Source organism: Balaenoptera musculus, chromosome 20, assembly GCF_009873245.2.
Source record: "Balaenoptera musculus isolate JJ_BM4_2016_0621 chromosome 20, mBalMus1.pri.v3, whole genome shotgun sequence".
Taxonomy (NCBI): domain Eukaryota; kingdom Metazoa; phylum Chordata; class Mammalia; order Artiodactyla; family Balaenopteridae; genus Balaenoptera; species Balaenoptera musculus.
In genome coordinates, this window is record NC_045804.1 from 13,838,828 (window position 1) to 13,857,446 (window position 18,619).

Here is an 18,619-nt window from a genome sequence, read left to right on the forward strand (position 1 = left end):
TCAGCTGCTACCTAGAAAGACAACAACAAAGGCAGGGCTATTGCTTCCTGTATTGGAAACAGCACTGTCCATGGGACATAATGAAGAAGAATGTAATGATAGAAGTTTGGTCTAAAATAACCACAACACTTAGTTATTGACTAAATAGGGCCTCAGTATGTTTGATGCTTTCATACTTGATAATGCAGGGCTCCATAATTCTCTGTTGGATGGGCTTCAAACCCATCCTAATTTATCCCAAACTTCAAGATCAGTGCTGTCTGAAGCATCATATCAAGTGAAAGCAGTCCTTTGATTTAGAGACTACTGGAAACACTCCCTCACCAAAAACATAAGGACTCTGTAAAAATTCAAGGACAAAGGCATTGGTACCCCCTTATTTCTAATTGAGACTATTGTTCTGGCTTTTTTTTTAATGCTTTGGGAAGAATTAAACAAGTTCTGTATATTTCCAGTAAATGGAAAGAAACAAGGTTTGTTTCATCCCATGATGGATGGACGACCCTTCCCATATCCCCAGTGCTATCATTTTGTCCATGTGAATCCTTGACATTCCCAGAATCAGTCATCGGAGGCTAGTGTCCTTGACTATAAAAAGAAACAAACACACCCAGTTGGTGACTTGGGTCGTATCTGATTGCCTAATGAAATGCCCTTCTCCTTGGCCTTTTCCTAAGTCACATTGAATTTGTTCTCAGCGTAACCTAGATTGCATTTTGGTGCCTTTCTGTCATTGTTCCACCAATCCCTTCCCTCCTCTTAGCAGAAGGTATCAAATTTGAAGTGAAAAGTTACATTGGACTGAATGGGCAAAGACAGTGATTGTTATTAATGTTGTTAGCTGTTTCTGACCACATTTTAAAAGAGAGGGTTCTGTAGGCTATGGGAGTGCTTTTTTTTTTTTTTTTTTTTTGCACAATTTTCCCAGATCCACATCTTCTGAAAAGCAAATGCATCTTTGCATCTTCCTGGGTTTGCTCAAATGCAGACCTCTGGAAGAGACTCTTTGGAAAGATCATCATTTGCTCTCTCTTATCGCACACCCCCAGGACGCCGCTCACAGGCAGCCGCATTGTCACACCTCCTGAACGCCTATGTGTGGTTGTCTACGGAGAGACAGGGGGAGGGAGAGTCTCCTGTGATTACTTCCCCAGATCGTTAAACAAATCTTTTTGGTTGTTTTTTTCTGGAGAACTTTTCTCAGATTCTTAGGAGGAGTACAGACACCCCAAAGGTAAAGAACTGCTGGTCTCCCCCAACTTGCACTCCTCCACGCTCCCGGCATCCTTGCCACCGACACTAAAGGAATTTCAAAAGGTTCTTCAAATAAGAGGCTCAAAACTGGTGAGAAGTTTGGCAAGGGAACAGAGGCCTGAAGGGCCAAAACTCTGCCACAGTGAAGACCAAGAGACAGGGCACTTCAGTAGATTTCTCCTGAGTGCCAGGATGCCTTAGAGGACTTTTGGGAAAAGGCAGCATTGAAAAGGGTGGCCACGCCCCGATTAAGAGGACAAAACACTGCAAGCCTGTTGGTCAGAAAAGAGAATTAGAGTAGAGGCAAGATATAGAAAAAGAAAATGTGGGCGGGAGTCTAGTAAGGGAACGGCTGGAGTGCAGAGGATGGGGGCCGATTCTTTTCCATCTCACCCGAGCCTGCAGCAACGAAGAGACTTAAAGACTTTTAGTCCAAAAAAAACCCACAAAACTCAGACTATTACAGGGGCCCAAAGCTAGAATAATGCATCAAAGGAAGACCTTTAAGATGAGAACATCTACTTAAGATGGGTAAGGTGGAGACAGGAATTAACTCAGGGAGTCTACTGACAAAAAGCCCTTTCTGTATCTGAGTGCAGAAAAAAAGCGTGTGGTTTAGCAGATATAGATGGTCAGGGCACCTTGTACTCCCCAGAGAAGGCATCCACCCACTATATATACAATCCTAGCCTCAACCAAAACAAGCAGCCTTTTCACTCAGCAAGGGGTCTGAGAACCACCCCATCAATTTCATGTAAATTACTGGCATCATTGCCCCCAGCTGAGCTGCTTGCCAGGAGAACAGTAGCTCCTTCATTACACAGATGCAGACACTCAGTCAAATAAATGAAAATAGCCCTGCCCACAGCCCCTTATTCAAGGTAATGCTGCAGACTGCGGGCCTTTCAGGTAAATGGCTGTGTCACGGCCCACCAGAACAGACCTTCAGTTTTGGGTACCTGAAGTTGCTTATTTTTCTTTGGTCTCTACAGGCTCCGTGAGGCTCTCATAGTAAACATGGAAAAGGTTCAAAGTAAAGAAATCCTTTCCTATAGCTTATGGCACTTATTCTGCAAGTGGGCCTGCCACATCAGCATCCTTGGGGTACTTGTTACAAGTTCAGATTCTCAGACCCCACCCCAACCTACTGAATCAGATACTCAAGGGGTACAGCCCAGCAATCTTGTGTTTTAACAAGCCCTCCAGATGAATCCGACGCTCACTAAAATTTTAAGAATGACTTTTAATCAGATTAGATTGAAGGGACAGTTTAATTAATTCAATCCAAATTTAATTATACTAGAGAATGGTAGATGTCTTCAGGGCCAACTGCTAAACTCTGATGCCTTGTAAGCATTAGAAAAAAGGCGCCCCTTCTGGGCAGGTTCAGCAGGTGCTGTTGGCTTAGGGCTGAATTTTAGCTCCATTGACCTCCTGGGCTGTGTGTTCCTGCAGTGCCCAAACCGGACACCCTTATCCACTGGCAGCCCTGGATGATCTCCTTCTCCCTGATTAGACTCACCACCTCCAGTGCCTAATTAAGAGTAAAAAAAAAAAAGACACTGTAGATGATGGTGATCATTTCTTGCCCAAGGATTAATTTTGTATCTTTTCTGAATTTCAGCATTTGACTGTCAAATAACTATTTCCCAAAACAGATTTTATTCTGCTCTTGTACATTGTAAAGTGTAACCATTTCCACTGCTGGAGGAATTGAGTTTGTCTTTCAAAGGCTTGATTGGTCTTTATCCATGAGCCTTGGGTGTCTCCTGCATGACTGCAACACTAATCAGAAGAAACAACTGCACATTTCAGAAGATGGGGTGAAAGGGGAGGTAGATAAAAATAGGCAGCCCAGCTTCACCAAAGCATGGTTTTGCTTCACAAATCTGACAGTATTTTGAGAGAGGAACACAGAGGGTTTCCCAAGGGAGGTTGTGATTGAGTGGAACCTCATGAATCCTGACCCTTCTAAAAAAGTAGAGGGGGTAGCTCTGGCTAGTATAGATGAAACTCCCTCATGAAAGTGACGTAGAAATCATTCTGGAGTCCTCAGAGCAGCCTAACAACGAGAGAAGCAAGCTCAAGGTGGAGAAAGAAGCCAGCTTAGGGACCAGCATTAGCTGACTGAGTTCACCAAGCCAGCATTTTCCAATGGCCTCAGGTTTCCTGAAACATGAACTTGAGTGCTGTGGCCCTTATGCAACATTTTGTGTGTGTGTGCTTACCTTCATTTTTCTGGGGAGAGAACCCATTGCTCTCCATCACATTTTCAAAGGGATCTGTGATGCGCCCTCCTCCACCTCCCCAAATTAAGAACTATGGGAAAAAAATCACAACTATAGATTACAATTCTAGATCTTAGTGGTCTGAATTACATGGAAAGGGTATGCACCAAGCCTTGAGGATTGGCTACTTTCACTACAAAAAAGTAAACTATTAAAAAAAACCGTAAACTGTTTATAACAAGCATCTATTGAATTTATAACCATTTTAAAGAGTTTTAAAAAAAAAAGCACTTCCCAAAGCATGGCCACCATTCTCCTGGAGTCAAAGGTGTATCAAACCTAATTCATGATTGCTGGAGCTTCCTCTGACCAACCACTTGTTTAAGACTTCCATTTTGACTTAGAGAAAAAAAAAAAAAAAAAAAAATTTACTTCTGTGTAGGCTGAGGAGCCTGGAAATGGAGAGAAAACATTTGTAGAAGGAAATAAAATATAATGTGCCATTGGACAGGTCACTGAATTAGGGTATATGGCGCTTTATTAAAATTGTCACTGCTGCAGCTGTGCAGTACAATGAAGGAAAATCCCTGCTTGCAGACATTTTGCTCCATGTCATTTGCAGTTTCTCTGTAGGTTCAAATGACTTCTATCCTAAAGGCTTTTCAAATATACAGTCTTGCCTCCACTTCCAGTGAAATAAACCTGCCTTCTTTAATAAAATGATTGAAAGAAAATTGCCACCAGAAACAAAGTTGAAAGACTAACAGAAGCTATCTGCAACATATGTAGCCAACAGAGGACTAATATCTACAGTATATAAATCAAAAATCCAACAACTCAGTAGAAAAAAAGGTAAAGAACATGAATAGGTAAACCATGGAAGAAGAAATGCAAATGACCAATAACCTCACTACTAATCACAAGAAACGTAATGAGAACAACAAGAAGATATGACATTTGCCCATCTGATAGCCAAAGTTTTATAAAGAGTGATAATAATCCAGTTTTGGATAGGTGGGAGAACATACTAACGGTTTCTGTAAAAAAAATGATAGTGATAAGTACGAATAACCTGTGACCCAGTAATTCCACTTCTAGATATTTATTCTTGAGGAATACACATGTTCGTGAATATAAATACAAAGCTGTTCAGTGTAGTGTTGTTTATAAGAGCTAAAATCTAGTCTCCATGTAAATGTCCATTAGCAGAAATATGGTCAAGTAAACTATGATAGACTCATACTATAAATATTGTGTGTAACAGTTAAAAAGAATAAGGTAGTTCTCTACATACTGGTATGGAAATAGTTTTTTTCCATTAGTGGAAAAAGCCAGAATAATATGTATCGTATAGTATACTATAGTATGATTCCATAAATGTGAAATTAAATGAGACTGTGTGTAATAGTAACATACACGTGAATTCATAGAAAAAAATCTGGCAGTTATCTCCAGAAGGAACAGGATTGATAAGGGAAGTTAAAAGGAATTACTCTGTTTTCTCTGTGTAATCCAGTACTACTTGAATTATTTCTATGGAAAATAATTCATGCATTACTTGAGTGATTCAATAAGTAAATAATAACTGAAATCCGCATTTTATAACAAAGCAGAAAATAGTTGAAGCAGACCAAGACTCATACAGAGGTATATTTTGCTTAGTTCATGGTTTAAGAAATTGAAGAAGCTTCTCAATTAACAAATCCCCTGAATCCAGAGCTTCTTTGACGAAGCTGAGCTGGTGGTAGAGAAAAGGGTTCTACCCAGGCCAATTCAGTGTGACCTCTACATGCTGGGACAGAAGTCTGGGGTCTGCTTACTCTCCTCACCTGAGGGAGGGCGAGAAAGAGAAGGACAGAAATGGTCTTGCAAGAGGGCAAAGACAGAAAATCTTGAGATGAAGAGGGCATTTATACCCCCAGATTATCAGTCACACTCTGATAGCCAAGTGTCAAAGATACTAGGATATGCCTTCCTTATCAGAAGAAATTTGGTACTAGTTCCAATAGTCTCTTAAATCAGGGAGTTAGGCCAGTGTTATTTAAGAACACTTCATTTAAGAAACTTTACTTAAGAAAAGTAAATTGTGACCTTTCAAATCTATAAAGTAAGGGATGATTATTGATCAGTTTATTTGCAAAATAATTGACATATGATTCCTTTGAGTTTCTCTGATACACATAAGCATTTGTCTGCTGGGAGCAAAGAGATCTGAACCTAAACTGTGAGAAGTCACTCTGATCATTGAAAATCAATCAGTAATGAAGATGAATCATCTCCAAAAGTATAATCTGTCATTGTGTGTGTGTAATTGAATTTACTAAAAAATTGGTTCATGTGTAGATTTTGAGGTAATATACTTTGCCGAAGCAAGACATAATGCATTCTACCAGATAACCTGAATAGGAACATTTTCACTTGATTAGGCTTTCCATAAATTATTGAGGAATATTGAAAATGTTGACATCATTTCCATAAGCGTGTATGGTATGCGGGGATAGTTCAGAATTTAGACAAAAGTATTGGGTTGGCCGAAAAGTTCATTTGGGTTTTTCCATAACATCTTATGGAAAAACCCAAATGAACTTTTAGGCCAGCCCAATATTTTCCTTCAGCATTGGCTGGGACCAAATTATCATCATCTTTTAGAGAACTACTAGAAATGTTCTTCGGTTTTTTTTGGTTTTGGTTTTGGTTTTTTTTGGCCATGCTGCTTGGCTTGCAGGATCTCAGTTTCCTGACCAGGGACTGAACCCAGGCCACGGCAGTGAAAGCACCGAATCCTAACCACTAGGCCACAAGGGAACTCCCTAGAAATGTTCATTCTTATGTGGTCTAATTGAGAGATTTTTTTTTCTTTTAGATGAAATTTTCTGCAACTTTGTTTCTTAACTCTTCATTTTAAGAAAAAAGGGATCATGCTTCTAGAGTAGGCAAAAATTCTAGAAAAGTATATCTTCTTACCTATTTGCAAATTGATGGTATCCATCTTCTAATGACCCCAAATAATCGATTTTAAAATAATGTTCTCTTTTTCTTTCTTACAGAAGTAATGCATATTTGATGTAGAAAATTTAGAAAATACAGATAAACAAAAAGGAGAAAATGAAAATTACCTATAATTCCAACTCCTCAAAACAATCACTGTTAACATTTTGAACTGTACCCTTTCAAAAGTCTTTTTTAAATGTATATAATGCTTTTCTGGCAAAAAATGATTTCTTTTACCTCCAATTTTTTATTTAACAATATACCAAGGACATTTCTCTATAGTGTTAAATATCCTTCTGCATCATTTATAACCGCTGCATAATACCATCAGGCCCCTGAGTTGTTTTCAATTTTTCACTATTATGAACAAGATAATAATGAGTATCTTTGTTATTAAATCTTTTTTCACATCCATAAAAATTGAGATATCTTTGAAAGCCCATAGTCACACAGTTTAAGCCCCTCTCTTAACATTGAGCTAATTAAAGATAAAGAATGATTTCCTTTGAGATTCACTAGAACAAAGAAATGAAACCGCCTTTGTTTTTGTTTTCAAAATTACTGGCATGCCAGCGAGGGGGGAAATAAAGGGTCTAATGAACATATGTATAAAGAAATTTCTTTAAATTTTAAACTTTTAACTTAAAATGACCTAAGTATTCATTCCAGGTGTATTTGTGTTTAAGAAATTTTGATAACCAACCATTGAAATTAAAGTGATTGTATTGAAAGGCTGTTATTGTTAACTAAGACGCATTTGTTCAATCACAAAGCAGCATCTCTTTACTGCTTTCCAGTTACCTTGATTTTCTAAAAGAAAAGCATGCTCTTTGCTTGGCCAGACTGTTGCTTAGCTTTCTTGATACTTACATTGCTTATGGACAGCATTTTTGCTTAACGGTTTCGGGGTGTGGAGGGGGACCATCAGCTAAATAAAATAGCCCAGGTGTGGATTTAGAGCTGCCCTCCATCTTGGCCGCAAGACTACACTGAATTAATTCATAAACTTCTGGCAAGTCTGCCCTTCAGAACTGAAGAGACTCTCACATGACACACATGGATTGATATAAAAAGACACCAGACCACATGATGCAGGAATGACTTAAGGAAAAATTGCAGCTGTAAATACCCACTCTAAATCCCCACCAAGCTAACTAGTGACCAAGGCGGTAGCTTGATTAACCAATTGTTGTGCATGTACCATTCATTGTAAAGAGTCATGAAGTTAAATTCTGCCGTGAGAGTGACAGAAGAATGCCCATCTGGGGAAACTGCAAATAAAATTTTGTAAAATAATGAAGGAGTGGAGTGGGGAGTTGAGGATAAAGCAACAGAAGTATTTAATGTGAGACCAATTGTTATTTTTATGTGTTTCACCTATTGAAGATAACAGGTTCTTTGCTGAAGTTTTTTATCAGGTGGATTTAGACAAGGCTTCTCAACCTTGGCACCACTGACATTTTGGACCAAATCATGCTTTGCTGGGGAGGCGGGGAGGGCCGTGCACTGTGGGATGTGCCACAGCATCCCTGGCCTCTACCCACTACATGCCAGTGGCACCTCCACCCCAGTGGTGACAACCAAAAATGTCACAAAATTGTTCCCTGTTGAGAACCACTGGATTAAGAAATCATCATTCTGAAATACTGAAAAAGTGAAGACTCAGGCCAACACAATCATAATGTCATGTGCCATTTTATTTAGAGATCAGTGTGGGTGGAAGTAGTGCCAGCCATCTTTGTGCCGTTATGCTAGACTTGAAGTTCAGTGTAGACCTGTACTCTCTGACACCATGTATTCCGTGCAAAAATACCTCTCTGTGTGAGCACTGCACCAAATCTCACTGGTAGCAGTGAACATCATTTCTCTGCCCTCTATGTCATGTCTCTTACAATAGCAATGAAAGTGTCCTTTCTGTTGTTGAATGCATTGTTGTAAAGAATCTCCAAATCTATTTTGAAAGGTATTGGAAGGTAAGTATTAGACCACACAAACCTGACCCTGTGCCTTAAAGGGATCTTCTAACCATGCTTTTAGGAGATCTCAGGCTACAGCCCTATCCACGAGCTAATACTTTCTACCCACCTAGCTCACTTTACAAGAATCACCCCTAAATAATTTCCACTCTTCTCAGTTCTAAGACTATTTTGACTAAACTTCCTTGTATTCACTCCCCCTTTGGCTGGTTTAGCTAACTTTATGATTGACTCTTCATAAAGTTAGTGAGTTCCCTGCTTTTTACTCCTCTCTTTGGCTTCTGCTAAGCTGCCTTCTTCCCCTGAAGTCTCCCCCATTGAAAGTTTGCATTTAATAACGGAAGTTGCCAACATCTTGACCTTCTTTCAGATATGACAATGGATGATGTTCGGGAATACGAGAAAAACATGCATGAACAAACCAACATAAAAGTTTGCAATCAGCATTCCTCCACTGTGGATGAAATAGAGAGCCAGGCCCAAACAAGTGTATGTAGAATTTTTAAAACATGTTGCCCACCCTTTACCAAACGTACACATAAACTGATCTTTGAAAAGACTTCAAATGCATCAATTCTCAAACTTCTACAAAAAAGCGTCGTCGCCCAGAGGCTGTTGGTGAAGAACCTGAGCTGGGTCTTAATTGGACAGTGTTACCTCTTGCTTCCAGACATTTCCATTCTTTAAAGCCGCTTGACGCGGGGGTTATTTTGGTCATAAAACCAAGAGCATGTAGAGTGGAAACACTGTGTGGCCTGCACCACAAAAGAACAGAGTGGTAAAAACGGACGTCATAAGAAAGCTAGACCATCAATGCCAGTAACTTTTAAAGACATAGTTAACACTCAGTCATTCATTTAAGTCATTCATTCTGGCTCATCTAGTATTTTAGGTTTCTTTACATTTGCTTTGAAATGCTTCCTAGGGCTCTTTATGGCTGTCTTACCCAATCACTTCCTTTTTACTTAGGTTCATGTCCAGATGGGGCTGCCGTCTATGCATACATACTGGCTGAGCAGTGAAGGTGTGGTGAGCTAGATCTAGCCCGTGACTTAAGCATCAGAGAACCTGAGGTTATTTAATGGCACATTGGTGACTGAGAGCTGACCGTATGGGGTATGCCAGCATCTTAAATATAGTTCTATCTCAATCATTCGTGCTAATGAAGAGGAGTGACAGATAACAAAGAAAAATGTAATTGCCAAGTCATTTAAATGTATCTTTGGCCAGAGCTGTGATCTCTTTGGGTGCCAGCTTGAGCCCACATGTCTGTTAGCCCCAGAATAATACACGCTAGATATTTAAGAAATTGACAGCGTAGTTATAGAAAATTGACAGATGGCTATTGTTGTAAATGCTTTAGATGTGCAAAGACCTTTGGTTGCACTTTGGAAATTTCTAGTGAACTTTTGAGAGCATGTCTTTGGAATGTGCCCTGTAAGACATATGCACTGCTATTGGATGCATGTGACTGCCCTTGAGGTTGAAATGGCCCTAACTCTTCCTCCCCATTTTGGATGCAGTGATTGGATTTGCAGAAAGCTGTTTGGATCAGGAGGTGTTCCTCTGTAGGCACCGACCAGTTCCTGTAGGACTTCCCCCTTCCTCTCTCCCTGTTCTAAAGTTAGAAGTGCTCATTAAGGAAACTGTCCTTGAATTTCTATCACTTTCAATTACCTTTTCTTTAGGAATGTTAGACACCTGTTCCCTCTCAGCTGCTCTCTGAAAGCCACTCACTATATATAAGCACCACAAGACAAAGGAAGCCAGAGGAAAGGGGAAGATGCCGGGTAGCCAAAGGATACTAAACAGTGCTTTCCTCATTCTAAGTTCTTACACCTTATTGAATTTGTTACAATATTGCTTCTGTTTTATGTTTTGGTTTTTTGGCCTGGAGGCATGTGGGATCTTAGTTCCCCTGCCAGGGATGGAACCCTCACCCCCTGCATTGGAAGGCGAAGTCTTAACCACTGGACCACCAAGGAAGTCCCAACATGGTTATCTTTAAATGCTTACCACCATTTCCCTTATTCTTTGAATTCCATCAAATTGGGGGTCATTTATTTTTCTATATTTTTCTTCTCTATCATAATGAAAAAGTTGAAATCAAGAGGCTGCTGTCCATCACGAATAAAAACTGCATGGGCGCTCAGTAAATTTAAATCATTGACCTGAGTAGAGACAAGCTAGGTTGAAATTAGGCAAAATGAACATCCATGGCCACGGGCAATAAGGAAATAAGGGTCTCCTGTTCAATTGAGTAGGTTCAATACTTTCAAGGAAGAGAACTTCTAAGAGACTGAACGGGAGTGTAAAATCAAAATTCTGTACTTTGGATGATTTCTGCCCCCTGCTGGATGTGTGGAGTAGAGCACTATATTCAGCCACTTGTATAGAAAACCTGATTTTTCAAAGATGATATCATTTATTATAGTAGAAACATACTGCTGAGATTTTGCTGAAATTCACTGAAATTTTTCTGAGTCTCAATTTGTTTTTATTTTTTACTTTCCCTATACTATTTTTTTTAACATCTTTATTGGAGGATAATCGCTTTACAATGTTGTGTTAGTTTCTGCTGTATAACAGAGTGAATCAGCTATATGTGTATATATATCCCCATATCCCCTCCCTCTTGCGTCTCCCTCCCACCCTCCCTATCCCACCCCTCTAGGTGGTCACAAAGCACCGAGCTGATCTCCCTGTGCTATGCGGCTGCTTCTCAATTTTGTTTTGAAATACCTCCTTTTAAAGAACTTAATCTTATTTCTGAGCATGTTTAATAGTCTTAGTATTTTTTTAAAGTGGTAAGTTTACAGGTACACTTCTTGCTATATTCTGAATTTCATATTCTGTCAACACAGGCATAATTTTTTATTTCCTTTGTAAGAACTTTTTCCTTTCAGAAAATTTTAATAATTGTTCCCAGGAAATCCTCTTAAGGATTTTGTTTTTTGTGCAATATTCCTGGTTTGCTCATATGTTATGATATGATTCTCTCTCTCTCTCTCTCTCTCTCTCTCTCTCTATATATATATATATATATATATATATCTCCTAATGATTAATACTATATTAACTCCATAGTTAGTATTTCCAAAGGGCTCTATGTTTCATACTAGTTTATGTGGTATCATCTAATGTGGTATCACCTACTAAGTTCATGGGAGAGGCCACAAATGAAAAATGGGTCTCTGGAAGCTAAAACAGATGTAGAAATCCATGGGCAGCAGATTTCATATTTTACAAGCTTTTAGGCCTTCACTGAGCTTTTTCTAATATGCCCAGTTACCTGTTTTCCCTGTTACCAGTAATAAAATTGGCAAAGGATACCAAGGATAGCCAGACTGAGAGTAATTAATAATAACCATAATAGTAGTAGTAATAATAGAGTTTCTAAGAATGAGAGAAGAGATACTAAACTATATAAAGCAAACTGGCCCTAAGAAAGAAGGCATCACTGTATTATAACACAGTGATATTCTTTCAGTGTATTATGTCTAAAATATAGTAAGTGTATATAATACATTATTCACTGTAGTTACATTAGGGAAGGATTTACATTTAAAGGAATTTTTTTTTTTTTACTTTCTCACATAATAACATTTCAGGTATTTGGAAAGTCTACACCATCTGACAATGCCTGTTAAATGAGGCGTCACTGAATTTATTTCTTGAATGCCAAATAATGCTCTTTTTTCTTTTAAATAAAATTCTCACCCATTATGTGATACTATCCTTTTGTTCTCTGCTCTTTTTCTTTTTATGTTTCCTTGAGAAATGGTTTTTTTTTTTTGGTTTGGGGATAGTTAGCAGATTTTGTTGTTGTAATTGTCATATCTTACTTGTTTTTTAAGAAGAAATAATTAAAACACAGCGTCTGAAAAATCTCAGGGTGGATACACAGTCAGGAAACAAGTAACCCCTAGAATGCAAAAAGTATATTCATTGGATAAGAGGATAGCATGTTGAAAAATTCTGATGATCTGCCTATTTACCCTATAAAGGTGAACTTATATTTTCACAATCTAAAGTGGATAACAGTATGTATCATTTTGGGGCCATTGATTGCTTTAATAATCTTCCCTTTATAGAAAAGATGGCCAGGTCTAATAATAGCTTTGCATACCATACCATACGCACAACACACAGACACACACAGCTCCGGTGTGCTTCTGTACTCTCCTGATAAGTTCTTCTTTCAGAATACTTAAAGTACTCACTGAAAAGTGCTTTGGAAAATCTTGGATGGATACTTATAAAGGAATTTTTTTTTCAGAGGTCTGCCTCAGTCGAAAGAAAAAAATTCAGGGCTTAGTATTTCGATGATAATTTGGGTTTATAATCTGGAGAGATCCCTTTATCATAGAGTTCTGATGGGTCCTTTAAAAACAGGCAGAGAGATGAATCCCTTTGCATCTCTTCTAAATACCTGCTCATTTTTTCCTTCTTTCTGTTTTTCTTCCTTTAAGACATGACAATGGATGAAGTCCGAGAATTTGAACGAGCCACTCAGGAAGCCACCAACAAGAAAATTGGCGTTTTCCCACCTGCCATTTCTATCTCCGGCATTCCCCTGCTGCCTTCCTCAGTCCGCAGTGCCCCTTCCAGTGCCCCATCCACTCCTCTCTCCACGGATGCACCAGAATTTCTGTCAGTTCCCAAAGATCGGCCCCGGAAAAAGTCTGCCCCAGAAACTCTCACGCTTCCAGACCCTGAGAAAAAAGCCACCCTGAATTTACCTGGCATACACTCTTCAGATAAGCCATGTTGGCCCAAATCAGAGTAACTTCCTAAGAATATTTCATGGGGTTTTATATTTTCGGTTTGGGGTCTTGTTTTTTTTGTTGTTTTTTGTTTTGTTTTTTTTAATACCCTGATATAGAAAAAGACTGCTTTGTCACTCAAACATGTCCCTTTGATCTCTTGAGTGTGCATGTCGTTAAGTAATTTCACCTATGATTCCTTAAGTATGCCACACAGCGTCATATTAGATGTAAAATGTAAGACTTGCAAAGGACAGAAGGGATCTTCTGTAGCCCACAGCTGGATGCCAGGGAGGAAGCCTTGTTTATTGGGCATTTGATGAGGTTGGCATGGACTTCAAGAGTAAATAAGTGAAAACTTTGCACCACTGTGTTACAAGGTGTAGTGAAATAGTGAAGTCAGTTTCCTCCCGTCAAACCTGAAATTCTCAAAAATATTCTCAGGCGTAACATACCTAATTGTTAAATTTTGAACTGCTCCTTACCAATACTTGAATACCAGTAGTTACTGAGATTCCTATTTGGGTTAGTCTGACTCAGGATTTGGGGCCTAATTAACTCTTTAAATTTTTTGGAAATTTTAATTATCAACATGTAGAGGCTCCAAGTGCAATTAACAATAACTTATTTATACCTTTCACAGAATTTAATAAAGATTCCACTTGTTTCTGTCTTTTAATAACTTTCCCCTTCGTGCCCTTGTGGCCTCAGAAATCTTTAAGAATTACGTGGATGAATGTGACCATAACTGTCTGATTGGGGATGGTTTGGTTTAGGAACCAAGAGGCCCAGGTGAGGCAAACGTCTTTTTTTTCTACAGGTACCAACGAACCTTGACCTGTCACCTTCCGTCATCCTTTAAGATTCTCAGAATTTGCAATTAATTGAGTAGAATTCATTGACTCTTTGCCCATTCAAAGAAGTTCAAGGGTAGAGTAAGCTACCTGGACTTTAACGCTGTCAGAGTTGTCTCCCATCCCCTTCCTCATTTTACTCTTAATAACATCCAGACCTCCCTGGAACGGATTGCCCATCACTGGACCTTAGAAAAGATTGTCATTCTCTTGCTCCTTACTCGAAATCCAAATATTGGGAATGTCACAAAAGTCGAGTGAATACAGTCAAGTGGGAGGAGAAAATGAGCAGAATGGCTGACTCCTATCTGTAGAGTAAAAAGGAAAAGTGATAAAAGATGCCCCTCTGTCTAGCTTTCTTTTCTGAGAGTATTGGTAATGCAAGATTAGACTCGAGGTTGACGGGAGACAAGATCACTCACCAAAGTGGCAGAAAGAGAACTCTCCTTTGATCTAAAGAGAAGACTCTGCCACCTTCGCACCTCACTGCCTTTAAACACAGAAGGAAGAGCAAACAGAATCTAGCATTTCCTTTTGTCCTCCAAGAGAGGAAGAGAGCAAGGTAATTGGGCAACTCCAGGGCCCCAGCTAGCCTTCCTGACCATAACCTCCAACCTCAGGAAAGGGACCTTCCCCAAACACAGATTCCAAAGGAAACAACATAGACCAAGGAGCGTATCCTCCTCCTCTTACACAGCCTCTCAGCCAGTGGACCCTGCCTGCTTCTCTCTCTCAGAGCCCAGCACTCTGCCTAGTGTCCTTCCAGTTGACAAACTCTCCCAAGGTGCAGGTGCTGGTCCCACGAGCCCAGCACCAAGTGTTCTAAGTCATATGTCAGATTGTCAAGATCATTTCTTTATCTATAGGTTGACATTTAGCTTAATAAATAAATAAACCCAGAACTCAAAGGGCACCCGTTGCAAATAGCTTAGATCAACAGTGCATCTCTTCCCTAAGAATGATAGCACCATAGTAAGACACCGCCTTTGCATGGTATGGTAGCATGATTTTTGCTTGTGGGAAAACTCAGTCTTTTATCAAGACCTCTTGGACTTCTCAATGGCTCTCTTTCGACACAGTAGCACTTAACAAGAATGTTTCCCTTTGGAAGTAAAATTCTCCTTTCAGAAGACACTGACATAGTGTGTATATTTGCTTACCATTTGCAAGCTGAAATCAGGATGGGGTGGGATCGTGATTTTTGCATGGAATGAACTTATTTTGTGCGTGTTGTTCACACATCTGGACCTAGTTTTTCTGTTGATGCCATTGCTAATTTTCCATTTTTGTAAAGTAGCTTCTGCTATCAAGGTCAGCAATTCTATATGCTTTAGAAAGCTAATTTCTGGTTTCCTACTGTGAGTTTTCTTATAGCCAGTACAATACCACAGACATTACTTGCAAAACTACCACTGATAGTGTGATTCTTAGCCAACAAGTATGTGTGCTCTTAAAGTATGTTCAGTTTTTCTGTCTACATGTGGTTTGTGTGCATTTTAACAGGGGGGGAGGGGTGCAGATACTCCTTTAGCTGCTTTGAATATTTAATCCAGTCATCACAAGGCATAAATGACTTCAGTATTTTATTTGTCTTGATTTTCAAGTGTCATTTCACAGTCTCCATACACGAATTTGTTTATTGTGGGGTACAAGCCTGCGATGAATGTGTATATAGAACATTATTAATTCCTATAAGGCTGGAAATTAAATGGCTGCATGATGGAAATTTAGAAGAAAAAAAAAGCAGAAACTTGAATTCATTAAGCATGTTTGGGGGAAGAATAGAATCTTAACTCAGTGCCTCTGTCTGCAATGTGGAAACCTTCAACCTTGTTCACCAAAACTGTATTATACCTGTATATATATAAATATAGTGAATCCGACACCACCAGTTTTAAGTCTCTGGTAGCCAAATTAAAATAAATAATCCACAGAATAACACGTATGTTCACCCGATCTTTGTCTCTCATGTTAATGGAGACCATCAAAATGACCATAAATTTCATTACTTTGGATGGACTTCAAATTACGAAATGCCCTTGTGCTTTTCATTGGCTATAGTACAGCACTGTGGCTTTGCTGTGCTTTCCCAGGATAAGAAGGCCTTGGTGTTTCTACCACATAAACTTTGTCAGAAGTCAGCTCTGAAGACCATTTCATTTTCCTACTTTTGGGCTGGAATAAGACAAAGCAAAGAAGAAGCAAAACAACAAAGGAGTCCGTGACATTTTTGTTACTACGTGATAACCAAAACAATACGAGTTCACTGGTGAACGAATTTATAAACCCTTCTGTTTGGGTCTTGCACTTGTGTGAGGGAAAATGGCTTTAATTTATTTGGAGGTATTTATTAGCCATGTTTTTGGTTGTGAAAATAAATCTCTAAATAGCACAATTGTGTGTGTCTAATGTAGACACTTAAAAAACACACACACAAAAAAAAACACAAAAAGACCCCCAAAAGTTATTATGTGGTTTTCTTCCAAGACACTGTAATAAACAGTGACCTAAGAGAATAGATTCTGACACTTCTCAAGAAATCATTTTTCCATGAAAATTTCAAGGCTAATGGATTTATGCGTATTTTAAAATTCTACTCGCCTTAGCATCTTTTCAGTGGCTCAGAGACGACACATCACTGGCTGGCATAGGTCAACAACAATTTTACTTTTCAGAAGGGCCAGAGAATAATTTACTCCATGTGTAATACGTACTCAGATAATCCAATAGGGGAAGATTGTTTAAATAGTTTTAGGCCCTTTCTGATCATCTGATTCAGTAGGCTGGGTGACGATATGCCATCTAAGCCATAATTCTTGAAATTAAAGAAAAAAAAACCAGTGACTGCACTTGATCATAAATCATATAATACTGTTCTTTCCTGCTGAAACCGAGTGTTACACAAGAGCGCAGCAATGGCATACGGAGGCAACATATACCAGATTCTTCTGTGTTCTACCTTCAAAACAATCTGTTTCATTTGAAATGTAAGTGTTTAAGCTTTTTAGGAGTTAGTGCAATAAGAGAATGTGAATATGTTGAGACCTTTCCAGATGCTGTTATTGTTATTTTGTCGTTAAGTTAACAAATGCTTTAGGATAAGCCTCTCAAATGTTTTTGCTTAAAATCGAAAGCCTGTCTGTTGAATTGCAAGTCTCCCTTCAGTTTCTGTGTGTCACCCAGGAGAGGTTCTTTGAGTTGATGTTATACCTGTGCCACTTGTATATAGCTTCAAGTGTAATTTTTAGTGTTTACATTTCGAGCTGAGATCTTGATTAAATGAGTCAATATACCACTGCCACAGCTGAGGGACCAAGTTTTGGGATGCACAGTGTTATAGACAGCAAGCAAAGCAAACAAAATTGATCCTCACACACGCCATCCTCCTGTGTCATTTTATGGCTGTTTTGTGTTTTTTTCCCAGTTATTTATTATTGATAATAACTTACTTTTTCTTACATTCTGTTGTAAATAAAGTACAAAGCAATCTTCTTTCCAAGTGTAGCTTCCTCTCTCTTTCTCAGATCTTCCCAAGGGAATGTTAACTATTGGGAACTTGGGGGTTGATGGGAAAGAAGCTATCAAGGGAGAAAGAACAAGCCAAAGGCCGGTACTTAGACCCAGTTCTAGGGGACTTGTGTGCAAAGAAGCCTGGCCTGCTAATAGGCGTATGGTGTCTTCAGGGCTGGGCCCTTGGTAAGAAATGCCTGGGTGCCAGCTCTAACTATCCAGCCAAAAAGTACCCAAGGTGAATATAACCCAGTGGGATACACATGCTGACTCATCCATCCACCCATCAGGTGCTTGGTTACCCCTCATCGAATGTGAGGCAAGAGTCTTGAGTGGTAACCAAGGTAAAGCATCCCCCAGGGAATCTGTAGGAACACCATCTTAGGGGGACACCAGATTCTCTCCACTGCAGGGCAAGCCAGTTAAGCTGAGCTGAAATGCCTCTGATCTGATGGTGGTTTCTCCATCTCAAGTAGCTCCTGTTGTTCACAAAAGGGTCCTCTGGGGACGGGAGGGGAGCACAGAAATGCTTTAGCACCCATTTTTCAGTAGTCTCCTCGGAGCTTAAGCAGAGACACACCTCTCCCTCCTATTCAATCCTGTAACACATGTCAATATCCACATTATTTTTTTTTTATTGAAGTACAGTTGATTTGCAATGTTGTGTTACTTTCTGCTGTACAGCAAAGTGATTCAGTTATACATATATATATATATATATATATTCTTTTTCATATTCTTTTCCCTTATGGTTTATCACAGAATATTGAATATAGTTCCCTGTGCTATACAATAGGACCTTGTTGTTTATCCATTCTATATATAATAGTTTGCATCTGCTAATCCCCAACTCCCAATCCTCCCCCCCCACCCCCCATCCCCCTTGGCAACCACAAGTCTATTCTCTATGTCTGTGAGTCTGTTTCTGATTTGTAGATATGTTCATTTGTATTATTTTTTAGATTCCACATATGAGTGATATCATATGGTATTTGTCTTTCTCTGTCCGACTTACTTCACTTAGTATGATCAACTCTAGG

The 18,619-nt window shown here is 39.2% G+C and overlaps 1 protein-coding gene across 1 annotated transcript in view; it reads left to right on the plus strand.

Moving 5' to 3' along the window:
- The window catches only part of PITPNC1 (phosphatidylinositol transfer protein cytoplasmic 1), a 258,284-nt gene extending 240,723 nt beyond the window's left edge, over nt 1-17,561 (plus strand). The window contains 1 exon segment of the mRNA XM_036836206.1: nt 12,922-17,561. Within this exon segment, the coding sequence (XP_036692101.1) occupies nt 12,922-13,238 (317 nt within the window). The 3' untranslated portion in view covers nt 13,239-17,561.
- Nucleotides 17,562-18,619: the final 1,058 nt, after the last annotated feature.